This window comes from Rhinolophus sinicus, chromosome 17 (genome assembly GCF_057876585.1).
Source record: "Rhinolophus sinicus isolate RSI-liver-muscle chromosome 17, RSI-T2T, whole genome shotgun sequence".
NCBI classification, from domain to species: domain Eukaryota; kingdom Metazoa; phylum Chordata; class Mammalia; order Chiroptera; family Rhinolophidae; genus Rhinolophus; species Rhinolophus sinicus.
In genome coordinates this window covers 205,383,543-205,399,199 of record NC_142517.1, presented here as the reverse complement: position 1 = coordinate 205,399,199, position 15,657 = coordinate 205,383,543, and the positions used below count along the sequence as shown (strand labels likewise).

General features: G+C 36.1%; 1 protein-coding gene across 28 annotated transcripts in view; it reads left to right on the top strand.

Annotated features, from left to right (window-relative positions):
- TRIP12 (thyroid hormone receptor interactor 12) overlaps nucleotides 1-15,657 on the top strand; it is a 138,092-nt gene that overhangs the window by 101,175 nt on the left and 21,260 nt on the right. For 14 of the 28 annotated variants that reach the window (XM_074314508.2, XM_074314554.2, XM_074314550.2 and 11 more), the window contains 13 exons: nucleotides 1,095-1,248; nucleotides 2,298-2,526; nucleotides 2,840-2,958; nucleotides 5,184-5,391; nucleotides 7,674-7,774; nucleotides 8,006-8,180; nucleotides 9,278-9,419; nucleotides 10,315-10,506; nucleotides 12,226-12,377; nucleotides 13,953-14,125; nucleotides 14,507-14,580; nucleotides 14,662-14,861; nucleotides 15,460-15,587. In XM_074314508.2, the coding sequence (XP_074170609.1) occupies nucleotides 1,095-1,248; nucleotides 2,298-2,526; nucleotides 2,840-2,958; nucleotides 5,184-5,391; nucleotides 7,674-7,774; nucleotides 8,006-8,180; nucleotides 9,278-9,419; nucleotides 10,315-10,506; nucleotides 12,226-12,377; nucleotides 13,953-14,125; nucleotides 14,507-14,580; nucleotides 14,662-14,861; nucleotides 15,460-15,587 (2,047 nt within the window). The remainder of the gene's footprint in view (nucleotides 1-1,094; nucleotides 1,249-2,297; nucleotides 2,527-2,839; nucleotides 2,959-5,183; nucleotides 5,392-7,673; nucleotides 7,775-8,005; nucleotides 8,181-9,277; nucleotides 9,420-10,314; nucleotides 10,507-12,225; nucleotides 12,378-13,952; nucleotides 14,126-14,506; nucleotides 14,581-14,661; nucleotides 14,862-15,459; nucleotides 15,588-15,657) is intronic. The other 14 variants (XM_074314562.2, XM_074314608.2, XM_074314594.2 and 11 more) reach the window with 3 other exon arrangements.

Genomic DNA, 15,657 nt, shown 5'->3' with positions numbered 1-15,657 from the left:
AGCTGCCATACATCATTTGCTCATATTGTCAATATGTGATACCTTTAAGTCTCAGTATATAGTCAAATTTCAGACTGTGATGTTTGAATCTTTAGATCACACTTAAATAGGCATTCTTCTTTAAAAATGTCTTCCAGCAGTTTGTTTCTAAAAAGAATTTTGAAAAACTTTGAAAGCATTGACTTACGTTATAAAATCATAAGTTCTTATGAAACCATCTAAATTCACCCGGCTTCTATGAGGAAGTTAACTATGACTGGTCTTTTGTGCATCGTTAGCCCTCATGTCTAAGCAGGTCGTGGTCTCTAACTCTAAGCACTCTTTCTTTTTAGCATTTTTCCGACAATTGCATTTTTACTGTTAGCTTACTATCTTGTGTTTCCTAAGAGTCCTGTCTTCCATTCAACCTAGGAATTCCAACAGTTTGGACTGTGATAAGAATGAATATTTTGTCACTTCTTTAGGCTTTCCAGAATGAAGGAAGCAGTGTGAATCAAACTGTCTCATTCTAGAAATGTACTGTGTAATGTTTGCAACCCCTGGGGATTCCTTTCTTAGTTCCAGCTGTGTCCCTTCCAATCTTAGAGCATCATTTAAATGTAAAATCTTTTTTGTTTACCTAAGGATACTTTTATAGGATCATTTTGTTTAAAGGAGGATTTTGGTGGGCTGCTAAGAATCCATGATGTAAATAAATAAAATTTTAACCTAAGAATTCGATACCAAAATTTATAGATAACAATTTTTTTTTTCTATCAGCAAAGTCTTGAAAGCCTTGTTAATATAAATGGTGTCTTCTTCATGTCAGTGACTCTGCATGATTGGATCTTTGATCAAGATATTTACCTATATTTATGTCTCAAGGGACCTGATAGGGCCGGTGGTGTATATTTGTGTTTAATTGAAAATGATTCATTTAATGAATGAGTTTTGTTGCATCCACACCATTAAATTTTCCGTATTCTGTTACTTTCACCTTCTAAAACCTGATGAAATAAATATGTAAGTTAGTATTTATGGAGGGTCCCCACTGTGTCTTAAGTTAATACATTTCTCCATGGTTATATTCAAGGTTTCTCTCTCTTTACTCTCAGGCAGCCCATCAGGTCGGTGAGGATGAGATAAGCTTGTCCACTCTGGGACGAGTTTATACTATTGATTTTAATTCTATGCAGCAAATCAATGAGGACACGGGAACAGCACGTGCCATTCAGAGAAAACCTAACCCCTTAGCCAATACTAACACTAGTAAGTACCCTTTGAGTTAAAAGTAGTATTGTCATGGGAATAATATTTGCAATAATAAATAATTGTTTCATTGAGTGTCTTTATTAAGCTTAAGACAGTAGCATCGTAGTAGTTTGTTTTATTATGTGTTTTAATTGATGAGTGAGTCAATATTGCTTACATGGTATCTTCCCGTGATTATTTTACTTAAGTGATTTGCAGGGTCTCGGAGTCTAGTCAGAATTGGCCTGTACGTTTTTTTTTATCTGATCCTATTACCCTATTCTATCTTTAGATCCACCCATACCCATCAGATAGTTCTTTCCAACCTTTTAGTTTATATTTTTCCACCAAAATTCTCTTCTGAATGAATGAAAAATGGATGGTTATGATATTTTTTTCAGGCTCCTGACATTTATTCCTCTCAGGAATATAGTCCTTTGCTTTTGCAGCTCTGGCTTAGAGTACAGGGGTCGGTAAACTTTTTCTGCAAAGGGCCATGCAAGTCCCTGTACTCAACACTGCTGGTGTAGCTCCAAAACAGCCACATGCATATGTAAGCAAATGTACATGCTTTTGTTCAGTAATAATAACAGGTGCTGGGCTGGCTTGGGCCTTCGGACCATCCTTACTTTTCATCAGTTGTCCTTCCCCTACATCTCATTCCCTCTAGCCAAGCCACAGAGCATCTTGTTTTAACATAGCTTCTGACTGCGTACTTCTGGCCATTTCTTGAACTCTGTTTATTTCTTACCAGTGGCTTAGCTGGTTACTACTGAAATAGCCCCAGTATTTTGTTGAACATATCTTAGTAAGATAAGAGGCACAGTGGTGGTGCCTTGTTCTCTTCAGCTGGCCAGAATGGTGAGTGGTTTCCTAGCTGGCTAAATTTTGTCTTACTGATCCCTTTGGTATCTTTATAGATCCCAGTTGATCACATTAGATATGTTGATTTGTTTTATAATAAAAATTTTATAGCGTTTCAAATAATTACATCAGCTTGAATTCTTTATATTGTTTATTCTGTTTCTGAAGTCTGTAACTTTAGGATTGTATATTATTTCTAACAGGTGGATATTCAGAATTAAAGAAGGATGATGCTCGAGCACAGCTTATGAAAGAGGATCCGGAACTGGCTAAGTCTTTTATTAAGACATTGTTTGGTGTTCTTTATGAAGTGTATAGTTCCTCAGCAGGACCTGCGGTCAGACATAAGTGCCTTAGAGCAATTCTTAGGATAATTTATTTTGCTGATGCCGAACTTCTGAAGGACGTCCTGAAAAATCATGCTGTTTCAAGGTGTGTTCATGTAAATAGTGACAGCATCTTCGAAATTCACGTCTCTGCAAGTGATTTCAGAAATATTGAGTGTTATAGAAAAAGTGCATAAAACAACTTTTTTGGAGTATTTTCAGCCCTTTGTTGTCTTTTTATATTTATACACACCTTTGATAAGTAATAAATACAAAAGTTGAGCATTTAAGGAAAATTTTTGTTTTAGTGCACTGTTTTCACAATTAAAATATTTTGCTCTCAAATTTAAAGTAGTATGGCCAAAAGTAATTATCAAATTCAGACAAATGTTTTATATACAAATGCTTTCTTTTTTTAGTCACATTGCTTCCATGCTATCAAGCCAAGACCTGAAGATAGTAGTTGGAGCACTTCAGATGGCAGAAATCTTAATGCAGAAGTTACCTGATATTTTTAGTGTTTACTTCAGAAGAGAAGGTAATGTCATTTATGATAATTAATGGCTAATCTTTTAATCTTAATAGTATTTCAGAAGTATAGTTTTAATTTGTAGAGCAATTAAACTTACCTTTTATATAAGATATTTGCATGCTTATAACTGAAGTACATGTAGTGTGTCTTTTATAAATATGTTAATACAGGTTGTATGAGATTCACCGTCAGTTGATAATCACTTAGTAAGTTTTGGTGATTTAAATGTTTATGGGCCAGAAGCAATCATTGACTTTTTATACTGATAATACACATCTGCCCAGAAAGATTCCTTGAGGTGACTTTGCCAGTGAATCCTATTAGTAGATCAGAACAGTTGTAAAGGGATTACTTTATGCTTCATTGTGTCAATGGTGGAATATTTTAAGGCTTGGAATCTTCAGAATGCAATTAGTCTAGTCCTCTAATTTGAGGCTTGGAGAAATGATACTTTGCTATTCTCTTTTTGAATCAAAGATGAAGCTGTATCACTCATTCGGGTGTTTTATCCTTTTCCAACCTGTCAAGATATTCCAAGAAGTTATTTCTCATCAACAGAAACATCTTGGTGGCTCTTACGCTCTTTTAGGGTACTTTGGTCCCGTGAGGATACAGGCCGTAGTGGTGTTTTCCTTCAAGTAATCTTTTAGCTTCATCTTCCATCTTATCAACAGTCCTAGTTCTTTCTGCAGATGATCTATTTTCCATTTTTTTTGACGACTTTTCCTTATGCTGCCTTCGTTGTTTCTTCACATCGTGAGAATGAAATAGTCATGCTAGTGTAATAATGTTGAATCATATGGGAAGAGGTTTTCACCATTGATTATCATTCTGTTCAAAAAACAATGGGGTTTCCAAAAAAAAAAAAATTCAACACCACATATTTATATAAAATAGATGGCAGACTTTCTCCCTTTCCCAGCGATAATATGGTTAACAAATAGATGTTTTCTGTGCTCCAACATTTGGTATATGTTTTTATGTTTAGCTTTAGATTATTTTATATTTTGCATTCTATATTATGTTTTTGGCATTCTATTTTTTTGTATTGGCTTTCAGTTCCAATTTTCTGATTTGGAAGTATATCAGAATTAGTCTTTTTTCTCAGTGGTTTTTAAATTTTTTTTACTTTGGTAGGATCAGCTGTGCTATCAGATTGAATTTTCTACCCCCGATAGCATATACATTATGAAATCTATGGAGGATACTTGATTGGTTCTAGTGCTTTGCATCTGGCTAGGTCCACTGTTCTTTGAGGTTCCACTTACATGTCACTTATTTCTGAAGATCTTAACCTTCCTTCTGTTAGATCCTCCTATTCTATGCTGCGGCAGCATTGTATTTTATCTCTCATAAGCAATTCACTCTTTATTTGTAATATTTTGCAAGTTGTGTCTTTCCCATTAGCCAGTAGTGCCCTGGGTACATTTTTCTTGTCCATGGCTTTATTCTCAGTACCTAGCACAGAATCTAGCATATGATTGTCACAAATAATATTTGTGGAATGAATGCCTAAAGTTTAAATTCATCCAGATTTTTTTTTTTTTTAAAGCAGTTTGCTTTTTTTTTTTCCTTTAAATAGAATCTGTTGGGAAGCTCTGGACTGTTCCCCCAGAAAAATGTGAATGTGTGAACATGCACTCACATACATTCACAAACACACCTTTGTATACAATTTGATAGTTCTTGCACCACCTCCCGTGTACATCTTCCCATTATCCTAGCCCAGATGGGAACCCCTGCCTTAATAAATAAGTTTAGCTCTCCTTACACACTTCCAAGCATGTGAAAATCACCACCCTTTCATAGCTGGTGTTCTCTTTTTTATTATTGTGATCTTGTCTTATTGTAACATTGAAGTTAACTAATGATTGTAGTTTTTTTCTCCCCTTGTAGCTGTCAACCAGATGTGCACTGTTTCTGTAATTGATTATTGTTTTTATAATGGGCATTTTGAATTTCTAGTAGGACTTGTAATCCTATTAAATTTCCTATGATTGGCTTTTGAATATAAGAAGATATTTAATATAAATATCTTTCTTTAATTTTGAATTTGCCTATTACTTTTCTAAGTGGAGTCAAGTTGAAAACCCTGGCGCCTCAATTTTTTTTTCCATCTGCCGGTATTTTTCATTCATTCCCTACACAACAGTGTTAGCATTTAGGGATTTTGTAATGGCGGGTAGGCGGTCCTGATTAAAACTGACACTTTAATCCGTATTATTGTGTAGGTGTAATGCATCAAGTAAAACACTTGGCGGAATCGGAATCTTTGCTGACAAGCCCACCAAAGGCGTGCACGAATGGGTCAGGATCCTTGGGGTCCACGACACCAGTCAGCAGTGGAACAGCCACGGCTGCCACCAATGCCGCAGCCGACTTGGGGTCCCCCAGCTTGCAGCACAGCAGAGATGATTCTTTAGATCTGAGCCCTCAAGGGTAAGTCAGAGTGGTGTGGTGGTTTTTTTTTTTTTTTTTTTTTTTTTGGTGCTCTTTGCCCTTTAGCTCTGCCCTGGTACCTGAGACTCACACAGGGAATAAAATGGTAAAATACTAGTGAGCGTCCACACTTTGTATTTTTCCATCTGTATTTTGTTAAATGTTTAATGGGAATGGGAAGAGAAATGAACATTTATTGCAAATTTGCTGTCCTGTGCCATTGTTAGGAACCACGTGCTATTTCCATTGACATAAAAGGGAAGGTAAGACTCAAGAGAAGTGAATGACTCGTACAGTGTCACACGCTTGTTCTACAGATGCAGGATTGAGCCCTCATTTCTGAGTCCATAACCTGAGTCCATTGCTTACTGTATTGCAACATACATACCAGTTTCGAGACATCCAGATATTGATGTACTGAAATATTAAAAATTAGAATTTTCATAATGCAAAGGATAAAAGCCTGGTTTCCCATTTATCTGTAACTGGCAGATGGGAACTTTGCTCTTAATAAAGGATAATGGGAGTTCTTAATTAAAGGAAATTCTCTTCTTGCATCTGTTTATCTGGTTTTAATCCCGTTGTTGTACTTTGCTACTGAGAACGTTACCAGATCCTCGTGTTGGTTTTCATTTTGTTTTGAAACAAATCATACTCTAAAAGTGTTTTTGTTTCTTTAATGTTAGAAACTTAATATTGCTGTATGAATGGTCATGATGAACCAAACTCATTTCTAAAATTCAGAAGGTACTCAGGGTAATACTCCTTTTTACTCTTTTTAAGCTGAAAAGTGGATCTTGGTAAAATATGTTGTAATAGGGGGTCTAAAACTTTAATCTTGTGAACTACAAGGTCGCGTTGTCCTAAAGGTTGCCAGCTTAGGATCACAGCTGCTTTTGGTGCCCCCTGCTGGCAGTTGTCCGCTCTGGCTTAAATAGGAATTTCGGCAATTCTGGGACTTCTGGCACAGTTGCTGTTGCTTCAGGAAGTTGCTGAGTTTAGGTGCTATCCATGTCGTGGGCCCAGTTTAAGGAGATTGTGCTGGAGAATACTGGGGACCTTCCACCTTCCCTGCTCTCAAGTTGGACTTGTCTTCCATATGCCCTCGCAGCCTTGAATGCCTCTCTGATTCCTCCCCAACCCACTCTCTCCCTCACTCCTTCCCTGCTAGCTGCTGCTGTAACCTTAAGTTATGCAGCATTTTACCATATATCACAGGCATTTGGTGAAATGTGACACAATTCAGACAAATGCAGTATTTCTGAGTCCCTTAAATTAAGGAGTTAGACTTGATTGTAGGTTCTAACAGTTGATAATTCTAGACAAAAAGGAAAGAATCTTTTTCTTAAAATACCTGAAGTTTTAAGTGATCCTATTCCCTTCTAAAATGATTTCAAATGAAAAATTCGTATAAATTTGTAAAGAAGGAATTGTCCAATCATATTTAAATTTATTCTTTGAAAGTTCACTTTTCCTGAAGTGTTTTAAATAGATGTGGCAGATGTTGGAAGAAATTTTCAATTTTTCTAATTTTATTTGGGTCACAGACCAACTGAACCAGAACATTTTTCGTCTTTTCTACCTACCTAGCTTTGTTGTTATTCTAAGAATCTATTGCTATTTCAAACTATTTCTAGTGTTGATAAGAATAGTGAAAATAACACACAAGGGCTACGAATGTCCTGTTTCATATGTTCTAATTCAATATAGGTTATTCACACTATCACTTGCTAGATCTGTTCATAGGTAATTTTGGATTAAAAATAATCACTAATGTATTTATTTGGAATGTTATTGCTGTTGCTCACCATGAAATTACTTTGGGTAATATCGAGAAGTATTTTGGTAATGCTAACACTCGATGCCATGTACTTGTCATTTAGGTTAGCAAAGACATATGGTGCTCAGATTTAACATTTTTCTAGTTTGTGGTTGCTCAATTCTTTTTGATATTGATTCTTTGCATTGTATACATGTTTTATGTAGTTTTCTGTATGTACTACATTTTATCACAGGATTAATCAGATCTTCTAATTGGTTTTATTTGTAGTAGTTCAGTACAGTCAAACAGCTAGTTATTTTCTGCACTAATCATTTTCTGTGTCTGTACACCTTCAGAACATGACTGGCACAGAGTTGGCATTAAATAATCACTAAAAGCAAGATACCCTGTTATGGCAATGTTTTATAACTGATTGTTTCTGCCATTTTAGCTTTTCAGTGAGTAATGCTAATAAATCGTGGTCATTGCTAAACTTATCCCATATTTTCCCATGTGATAGTCGACTAAGTGATGTTCTAAAGAGAAAACGACTGCCAAAACGAGGGCCAAGAAGGCCAAAGTATTCACCTCCAAGAGATGATGACAAAGTAGACAATCAAGGTAATTGATTGGATGAAACGGGGGGAGGTAAAGGGGAGATGGCAGCTGATAAAGACACGTACTTCATTAAAACTGCTGATACCGTAGCTTTGAAGTACACCTGAGTCTCCTGATACCCAGTCTCCTTAGTTCTTTCAGCTACTTAATCTAGTAAAAATGGGAATCTTAAAATGCAGTTGGTTTTCATCAGTTTTCCTAAAATGATGTAACTGTCATTCTCTCTTTTCATAGCTAAAAGTCCCACCACTACTCAGTCACCTAAATCTTCTTTCCTGGCAAGCTTGAATCCAAAAACGTGGGGAAGGTTAAGCGCACAGTCCAACAGCAACAACATCGAACCGGCACGAACTGCGGGAGTTAGTGGTCTTGCCAGGGCCGCTTCAAAGGACACCATCTCCAATAATAGGTGAGGTGGGGTTATTCTGCATTCTGGTGTCAGAATAGGAAAACAGAACATTATTTCAGTCAGCACATTTATTATATGGAGATGAAACATGAACACAGACCTTGAATTTATGCTCAGAAGTGGCATGGCTCAAGGATGCAGTAGGTTCTCGATTCTTGAACCCTGTGTCTGGGTTTCTCTTGAGTTCTAGTCGTATATTTTAAAACTCTCATTGAGATCTCTAGCTGCTAGGAGTCATGTATGTTCAAAACAAACAAATTATGTCCCTCCATGGAATCTCTTCCTCAATTTTGTTCTAGATAAGGGAAAACTGGCATTTTCTGTACACAGACACACTTTTATGGTACCCTTCGTCTACTCCTTACAACTTTTGGATCCTAGGAGTAGAGGCTTTTTTGGGAACTTAGAAAATTACCAGCTAAACTGGTGGTTTGAAGGCCTATTTATGGCTTTTACAAATTATTTCTTTAAAATCCTTGAGAATTGTTTTGTTTCTTGGCTCTGGATATAGCATACCAACCAGGATTACTTCCTCTGCAAATAAGAAATCTGAAAATATCAAATGTCACTGGCAAAACAAACAGGCTCTTTTTGGATGGTTGGTTGGTTGTATTTCTGAAGCCATGAGAATTTGTTAATTTAGACAGCTGAGTCTCAGAGGTCGTAGTTGATCTTGCATCTAACAGGTACATGTTTCTGGTCTAGAGTATTTTACTTGAACTCTAGGGAACACAAGCAAAGGACAATGCGGATATGTTTCCACCTTACAAAACAGTCATAAAATCGCTTTCAACTTATGCAATCACTTAATGCAACTGTTACTTTGTAGAGTCCCAGGAAGTTAGAACTTTCTATTTACCCTTCATGCACTGACCTGACATGTATTTTAAGAACCTGTGCATTCTCTAGGTACATCTTAGCCCATTTTCAAAGTGAAAAATTAATTTGGTTAATGTGGAGTCTGAACTTACTAGCCTGTAAGCATAGGCCAGAAAGAATTATAAATGTAGCAGCTTTTTGCCTTGGAGCAGAAGTTATAAAGTAAAGTCCTTTCTGTGTATGCTAAGACTTTAATATTTCCGTTTTCCTTCTCGCAGAGAAAAAATTAAAGGTTGGATTAAGGAGCAGGCACATAAATTTGTTGAGCGTTACTTCAGTTCTGAGAACATGGATGGGAGCAACCCCGCACTGAACGTCCTGCAGAGACTTTGTGCTGCAACCGAACAACTCAACCTCCAGGTACCGAGTCCACCGTGTCCTGCTGGCTGTTCCTTCTTCATGCTTCGACATCTCTCTGTCTTGCTGTTCTTTTCTTGATGGCTCTGGCTTTCTACCGATTAAACTCATAGATTGACTTTTTAGCCAGATATGTACCTTTAGCACAGACATTTCTTTAACTTGTCCCTGGACTTTCGTGCTCCATCATTTTCTCATTAAATGTACCAGAAATCTCATCTTTCACTTTTCTTTCCTTCACATCCCATATTTCTTGACAAATGAAGAAACTTCAGAAATGTCCCTCCAGCACATCTCCTCTCCTTTCAGTCCTCTTCACCTACAGGTACTAGAGTTAATACGACACTCCTTAACTCCTCTCCACCTGGGTTCTGATAAAAGTCAGGGGGGGTAGAGGTTTATTAAGCCTTTTATATGTCATCTGATTCTTCATCTTTCTACGTTTTTGATGTACTTTGAGCAATTTGAGTAGTACAGATTTTCTAAGAAATTATTTCATTCAGATTTTAAATATATTAATTTAAAGCTGTACCTTGTGTCTTGTTTTATCTTTCCATTCTGGTATTATAGCTCTATATTCCATAATTTGTATTCTCATCCTCTGACTTTTTTTTTTTTTTAATAAGACTACATTGGTTGAATTGTGAAAATTTTTCTTTATTATGTTATTGCGAACATTGGTTTTCTGTTATGAAACAGTTCACATTTTGTAAGTGTGTTGTGTTTGTGTGTGTGTGTGAGATCATATCTTACAAGGATCTACCAAGAATGCACCATCCGCTCTCCCCCTTTTAAAGGTGTTGAGAATGTATTAGATTTCATTTGGGGAAATATAAATTGTACATTTAGTAGGGGCTGTTTAATTCAATATAGAAATACTGTTCCTAACTCTTTTCAGGTGGATGGTGGAGCTGAGTGCCTTGTAGAAATCCGTAGCATAGTCTCAGAGTCAGATGTTTCATCATTTGAAATCCAACATAGTGGATTTGTGAAGCAGCTGTTGCTTTATTTGACATCTAAAAGTGAAAAGGATGCCGTGAGCAGAGAGATCAGATTAAAGAGATTTCTTCATGTATTTTTTTCTTCTCCAGTAAGTTATCTAATAATGCTTGTGTATTTTATTATAAGAATCATTGTTCACTAATGTGTATATCTTTTCATCCCAGTAGGTTTTGGTCAAGATATTGAGGTAAAGTTTCTAGCTTGCTTTTATATACAGTTGGGATTTTTTGGTCTTTCATATATCAAGTAAACAGTATAACAAGGAAATGATGATTTAATGAAGCTAGTGCCAAATTTTCTATGGTCGCTATATCGTGAGTCTTTGTTTTTGTGTGTAAAACAGTATAGATGCTTCCTGACTTACAATGGGCTTATATTCCAATAAACTGTCGTAAGCTGAAAATGTGTAAGTTGAAAATGCATTTAATAACATAGCTTCACCGACCGAACATCTTAGCTTCGTCCTGTCTTCCCTTAAACATGCTCAGAACACAATATCCGAAAAATGTTGGCAACATAACACACTGAAGAGTATCGGTAGTTTACCCTCGTGGTCACTCAGCATCATGGGAGAGGATCGTACCGCATATCACTAGCCCCGGAAAAGATCAAAATTCACAGTATGGTTTCTACTGAATTGATAGCGCTTTCATACCATTGCAAAGTTGAAAAATTGTAAGTTGAATCATGTTAAGTCAGGGACTGTGTGTACTACTGTGTTTCCCCGAAAATAAGACCTAGCCAGACAGTCAGCTCTAATGCGTCCTTTGGAGCAAAACTTAAGACCTGGTATGATATGATATGATATGATATGATATGATATGATATGATATGATTGATATGATATGATATGATATGATTATGATATGATTATGATATGATATATGATGTGATATGATATGATATGATATGATACCGGGTCTTATAGTAAAATAAGACTGGGTCTCATATTAACTTTCGCTCCAAAAGATGCATTAGAGCTGATTGTCTGGCTAGGTCTTATTTTCGGGGAAACATGGTTAACAATTCCATTCCAGAGTGCTTGGTCACATTTACAATGTGGATTACAAGGCCGGAATTCAGAGTAGCTTCCCTCCCTTTACCCTCAGTGAATGAAAGCAAGAGAATAACTACCCTTGGACTCCACTGATGTTACACTACTCGTTTATAACTGCTTAAGAGAAGGCACCTTTAGGAAAGTTTCTGGCTCATCTGTGTATAGGACTAAGGATAACGGTCCTATGTGTTCATGAAACTATTTCACCATGCCTTCCAGTGTTTGTAGGCATTTAAGCACTGCTTGTTTTAATTTGTGGGGTTATCTTAAACAGAGTTGATATTTATTAGTGAGTTGTTATGTGTGTGGCAATACTGGATGTAGTCTTATACCATGCTTAAGATTACATACAGGTGTAATCTCTTACCTTAAACTCCTTGGGGCTGTATGGGTTTCAAGAGTTCTACAATACAATGCATAACCCGGATGTTGCCTGATGTCCCCAGTGGATTCTAAATAGCACTCTATACACATAAATATTTTTGTGGCAAAAACGTGAATATTTTTACTAAATAAAGGTAAATAAAGACTGCGAATCATGTCATACCTGTCTTAGTCAGGTTTTGCCACCAAGAGTGTTTTTGTTGAAATAATGTATTTGAAAACATTGTTCTAACAAAATCATCGGAAAAGATATAAGAGAATAGATGAATATTTCCCTTTTGTAAAACTGCCTGTTAAATTTTCTTGAGAGGAGTGTGCCGTTTTCAAGAGGCCTTGTTTAACCTATTGGTTTATTTATAACTTTAGCTTCCTGGAGAAGAGCCCATTGGAAGAGTAGAGCCATTGGGTAATGCACCTTTGTTGGCATTGGTTCACAAGATGAACAACTGCCTCAGCCAGATGGAGCAATTTCCAGTCAAAGTGCATGACTTCCCCAGTGGAAATGGGACAGGAGGCAGGTAAGGATCATGGCCTGAGTATGCCCTTGCCCTTGGACTGTGCTTAATTAATCTTGTTGAAAAGTGGCAAGCGGCCTGGTAATGTCTTCATCTGTCTGAAGAACATTTAGCTATAATGGTTGAAGAAGTTGTTGAGTACTTTAAATAGTGAATCAAATGCTATTTATCTTTAAAATCACAAGGTTTCTAAAACATGTTTTAAAAATATGTAACCCAGTGACTATTGGTAACTTGTAATAGGCTTAGTTTTCCTTAAATTGATATACTCTTGACCATATAAAGCTTTTTCTTCAAGAACTTCGTGGGTATGGATAATAAAAAATATACATTCTGTGTACAGTAATGTGATTTCATATGTGATACAAGTGCTTATAACTTTGTATTTTGATAGGTTTTAACAGATAAGTATTTACTTTGAGGTTTTGCTGTTTTATTAAAGCTTAATAAAACTACTATTTTATTTTCAATAATATAGTAGTTTTATAGAACTCGTGAGGTGCTATAGAAAGAATTCATTGTAGGAGTTAATTGTTGTGTTTTATATAATGTTATAAGCTTCCTAGAATATTATGCCTAGAAACCTGGGAAATAAGAAATCAGTTTTTAAAAAAATTAGTTTTAAAATACACAATCTGGTGTGTTTTTAAAACGTTTACATTGTGATTGAAATAAAACAATATACATCATTGAATATAGTGATCAGCGTGGAATAGGTTTTTGTCTGCTTTGAAATTTAGTGTAGAATGGTATTCATTTTTGATCCCTGTACGATACTGGAATATTTTATGAAATAAGGGGACATTTTCAGCTGTGCCTGAGAAAACTGTGAAGCTTTTCATTTTTATCCAAATTGCATAAAATAACGGTTTACATATATTGATATGTATATATCATTATAATGAAGTATTCTTTCTCATACCCCATTTGCCTTATAGATAACCACATTTTAAGCTAGTCTGTATCTTCCTTGTCAGGAAAGCCAGCCCTTTCCTGACATGAGCAGTTAAATATCTTTACTACGTTTAGACTGGTGTAGCTATTAAACTGCTTCATTCAAAAGAATATAGCAAAATTGGTCTACCTGAAACGAATATAATATTGTGTACCAGCTATACTTCAATAAAAAATGTTTTTATATAATACGGCAAAGTATAAAGATTAGTTTTTAAAGTAATTTTATAGCTGAAATCATTGAAAGCAAAAACGTTTTTTTGTTTTGTTTATAAATAAATAGAATTCAGTAGGCAACAGCAAAACATTGCAGACATGAGCATGCTCAAATTGCTGAAGAATTTTTATTCCAGAGAAGTAATTAAATCTCTGTGATAAGGTATTTCTGCTCACATGGTTCATGACAGAGATCAAATGTTGATTTAATGTTTTCATATGCATGCATACATACCCTCTTTTATTTTATAATGAGTTTTACTAAATTACTTGAATTGCTCGTAACTGGTAAGTGTTTACTTTGTGCCTTAAGAAAATGCACAGTTGGTATTATCTTGCTTTTATTTGAATTAATGTTTGTTGATTTTGAAAATAGTAGAATAACTTTTTTTCACAAATTATCTTGAGCTTTTCTCTTAACAGAGGATCACAGGCTTTAAAATTTTTCAACACACATCAGTTAAAATGCCAGTTACAAAGACATCCAGACTGTGCAAATGTGAAGCAGTGGAAGGGTGGACCTGTCAAGATTGACCCCCTGGCTTTGGTACAAGCTATCGAGCGATACCTTGTAGTTAGAGGTACTCTTCGTATGTGTATGTTGTGTGTTTATATGTACATTTGGGATGAAATACAGTAAGGGATATATAAATGATTCCCATTTATTGCTATCCCTCTGTTGAAATAGCATCAGGAACTTGTGTTCCTGTCATTTATTTTATATGTGGTATGTTTAACTTAGTAGGGGTTGACTGCTTACTTGGGTGATGAGTTAATTTTTCTTGTTGTAATATGGTAGAAATGATATTTTGTATTTGATAGTTTTTTTTTTTAGGTATTTCTGCTTCATAGATCAAAGTGTAACATACACATTTTTCTTAGACTGTTAGTTTAACAGTATATACAGGCATTTCTTTGGCATGTAAAATTGCTGGAGTTGAACAGCCTTCTTGGGTCCCTAGGGTATGGGAGAGTGAGAGAAGATGATGAAGACAGCGATGATGATGGCTCCGATGAGGAAATAGACGAGTCTCTGGTAAGGTACTATTCCCACCATATTGTCTTGTGTAATGTGCAGAGCCTATAGCTGACATGGATTTTGTTTTGCTTTATTCAGGCTGCTCAGTTCTTAAATTCAGGAAATGTAAGACACAGGCTACAGTTTTACATTGGAGAACATTTGCTCCCGTATAATATGACTGTGTATCAGGCAGTCCGGCAGTTCAGTGTACAGGCTGAAGATGAAAGGGAATCCACGGATGATGAGAGCAACCCCCTAGGAAGAGCTGGTATTTGGACAAAGACTCATACAATATGGTAAGTGGTTTTTCACCAACTTCGACACTGTTCATGTGTTTTGGAAATCATATTGCATAAGGAGAGGGGACCCTAAATCCTATATTTTATTATTAACAGCCCTTCTCAAATATTTTATCTTGTGTGTGTGCGCATGCATGTATGTATTTAGCTTCCTCGTTAAGACTACTAGAAAACATATTTGTGGGCCGTAATTATATCTACTTTTCTAGATTCATTTCAGGTCTTTAAATAAGACAAAAATGTCTTCATAAGAAGATGTTCCTTTAGGTAATGGGAAGTTTGGCATCTCTGCACCCGTAGATACATTTGGATGCAGCTTCCTGCATTGTTTGTGAATGCTTGCTGCTTAACATTTAAAGAGAGCCATTCTTCTCAGAACTACCGCTTGAGTTTCTCCAATGGTCCCTGCTAGGATGGTGGTCTCTGCTAGGAAGCAGTGCGATTGGTGATTCTCTGAATCCATAACTGTGGAGAGAGGCTAGATCTCAGAGAGTTTTCTGGTAACTTTGGTGTCTGTGGTTTGCTCTTTGGCCTCGTAGGATAATTTACAGTTTTAAAATCTGTTTTTGGTTTATCTACATCCCTGTCACTTTAGGTACAAACCCGTGAGAGAGGATGAAGAAAGTAATAAAGATTGTGTTGGTGGTAAAAGAGGAAGAGCCCAAACAGCTCCAACAAAAACTTCTCCTAGAAATGCAAAAAAGCATGATGAGTTATGGCACGGTACGTCGATATGTGAAGGGGAAAATGGGTTGCCATGGGGCAGTAGTCTTTCTGTCTTTATGGTCTTAAA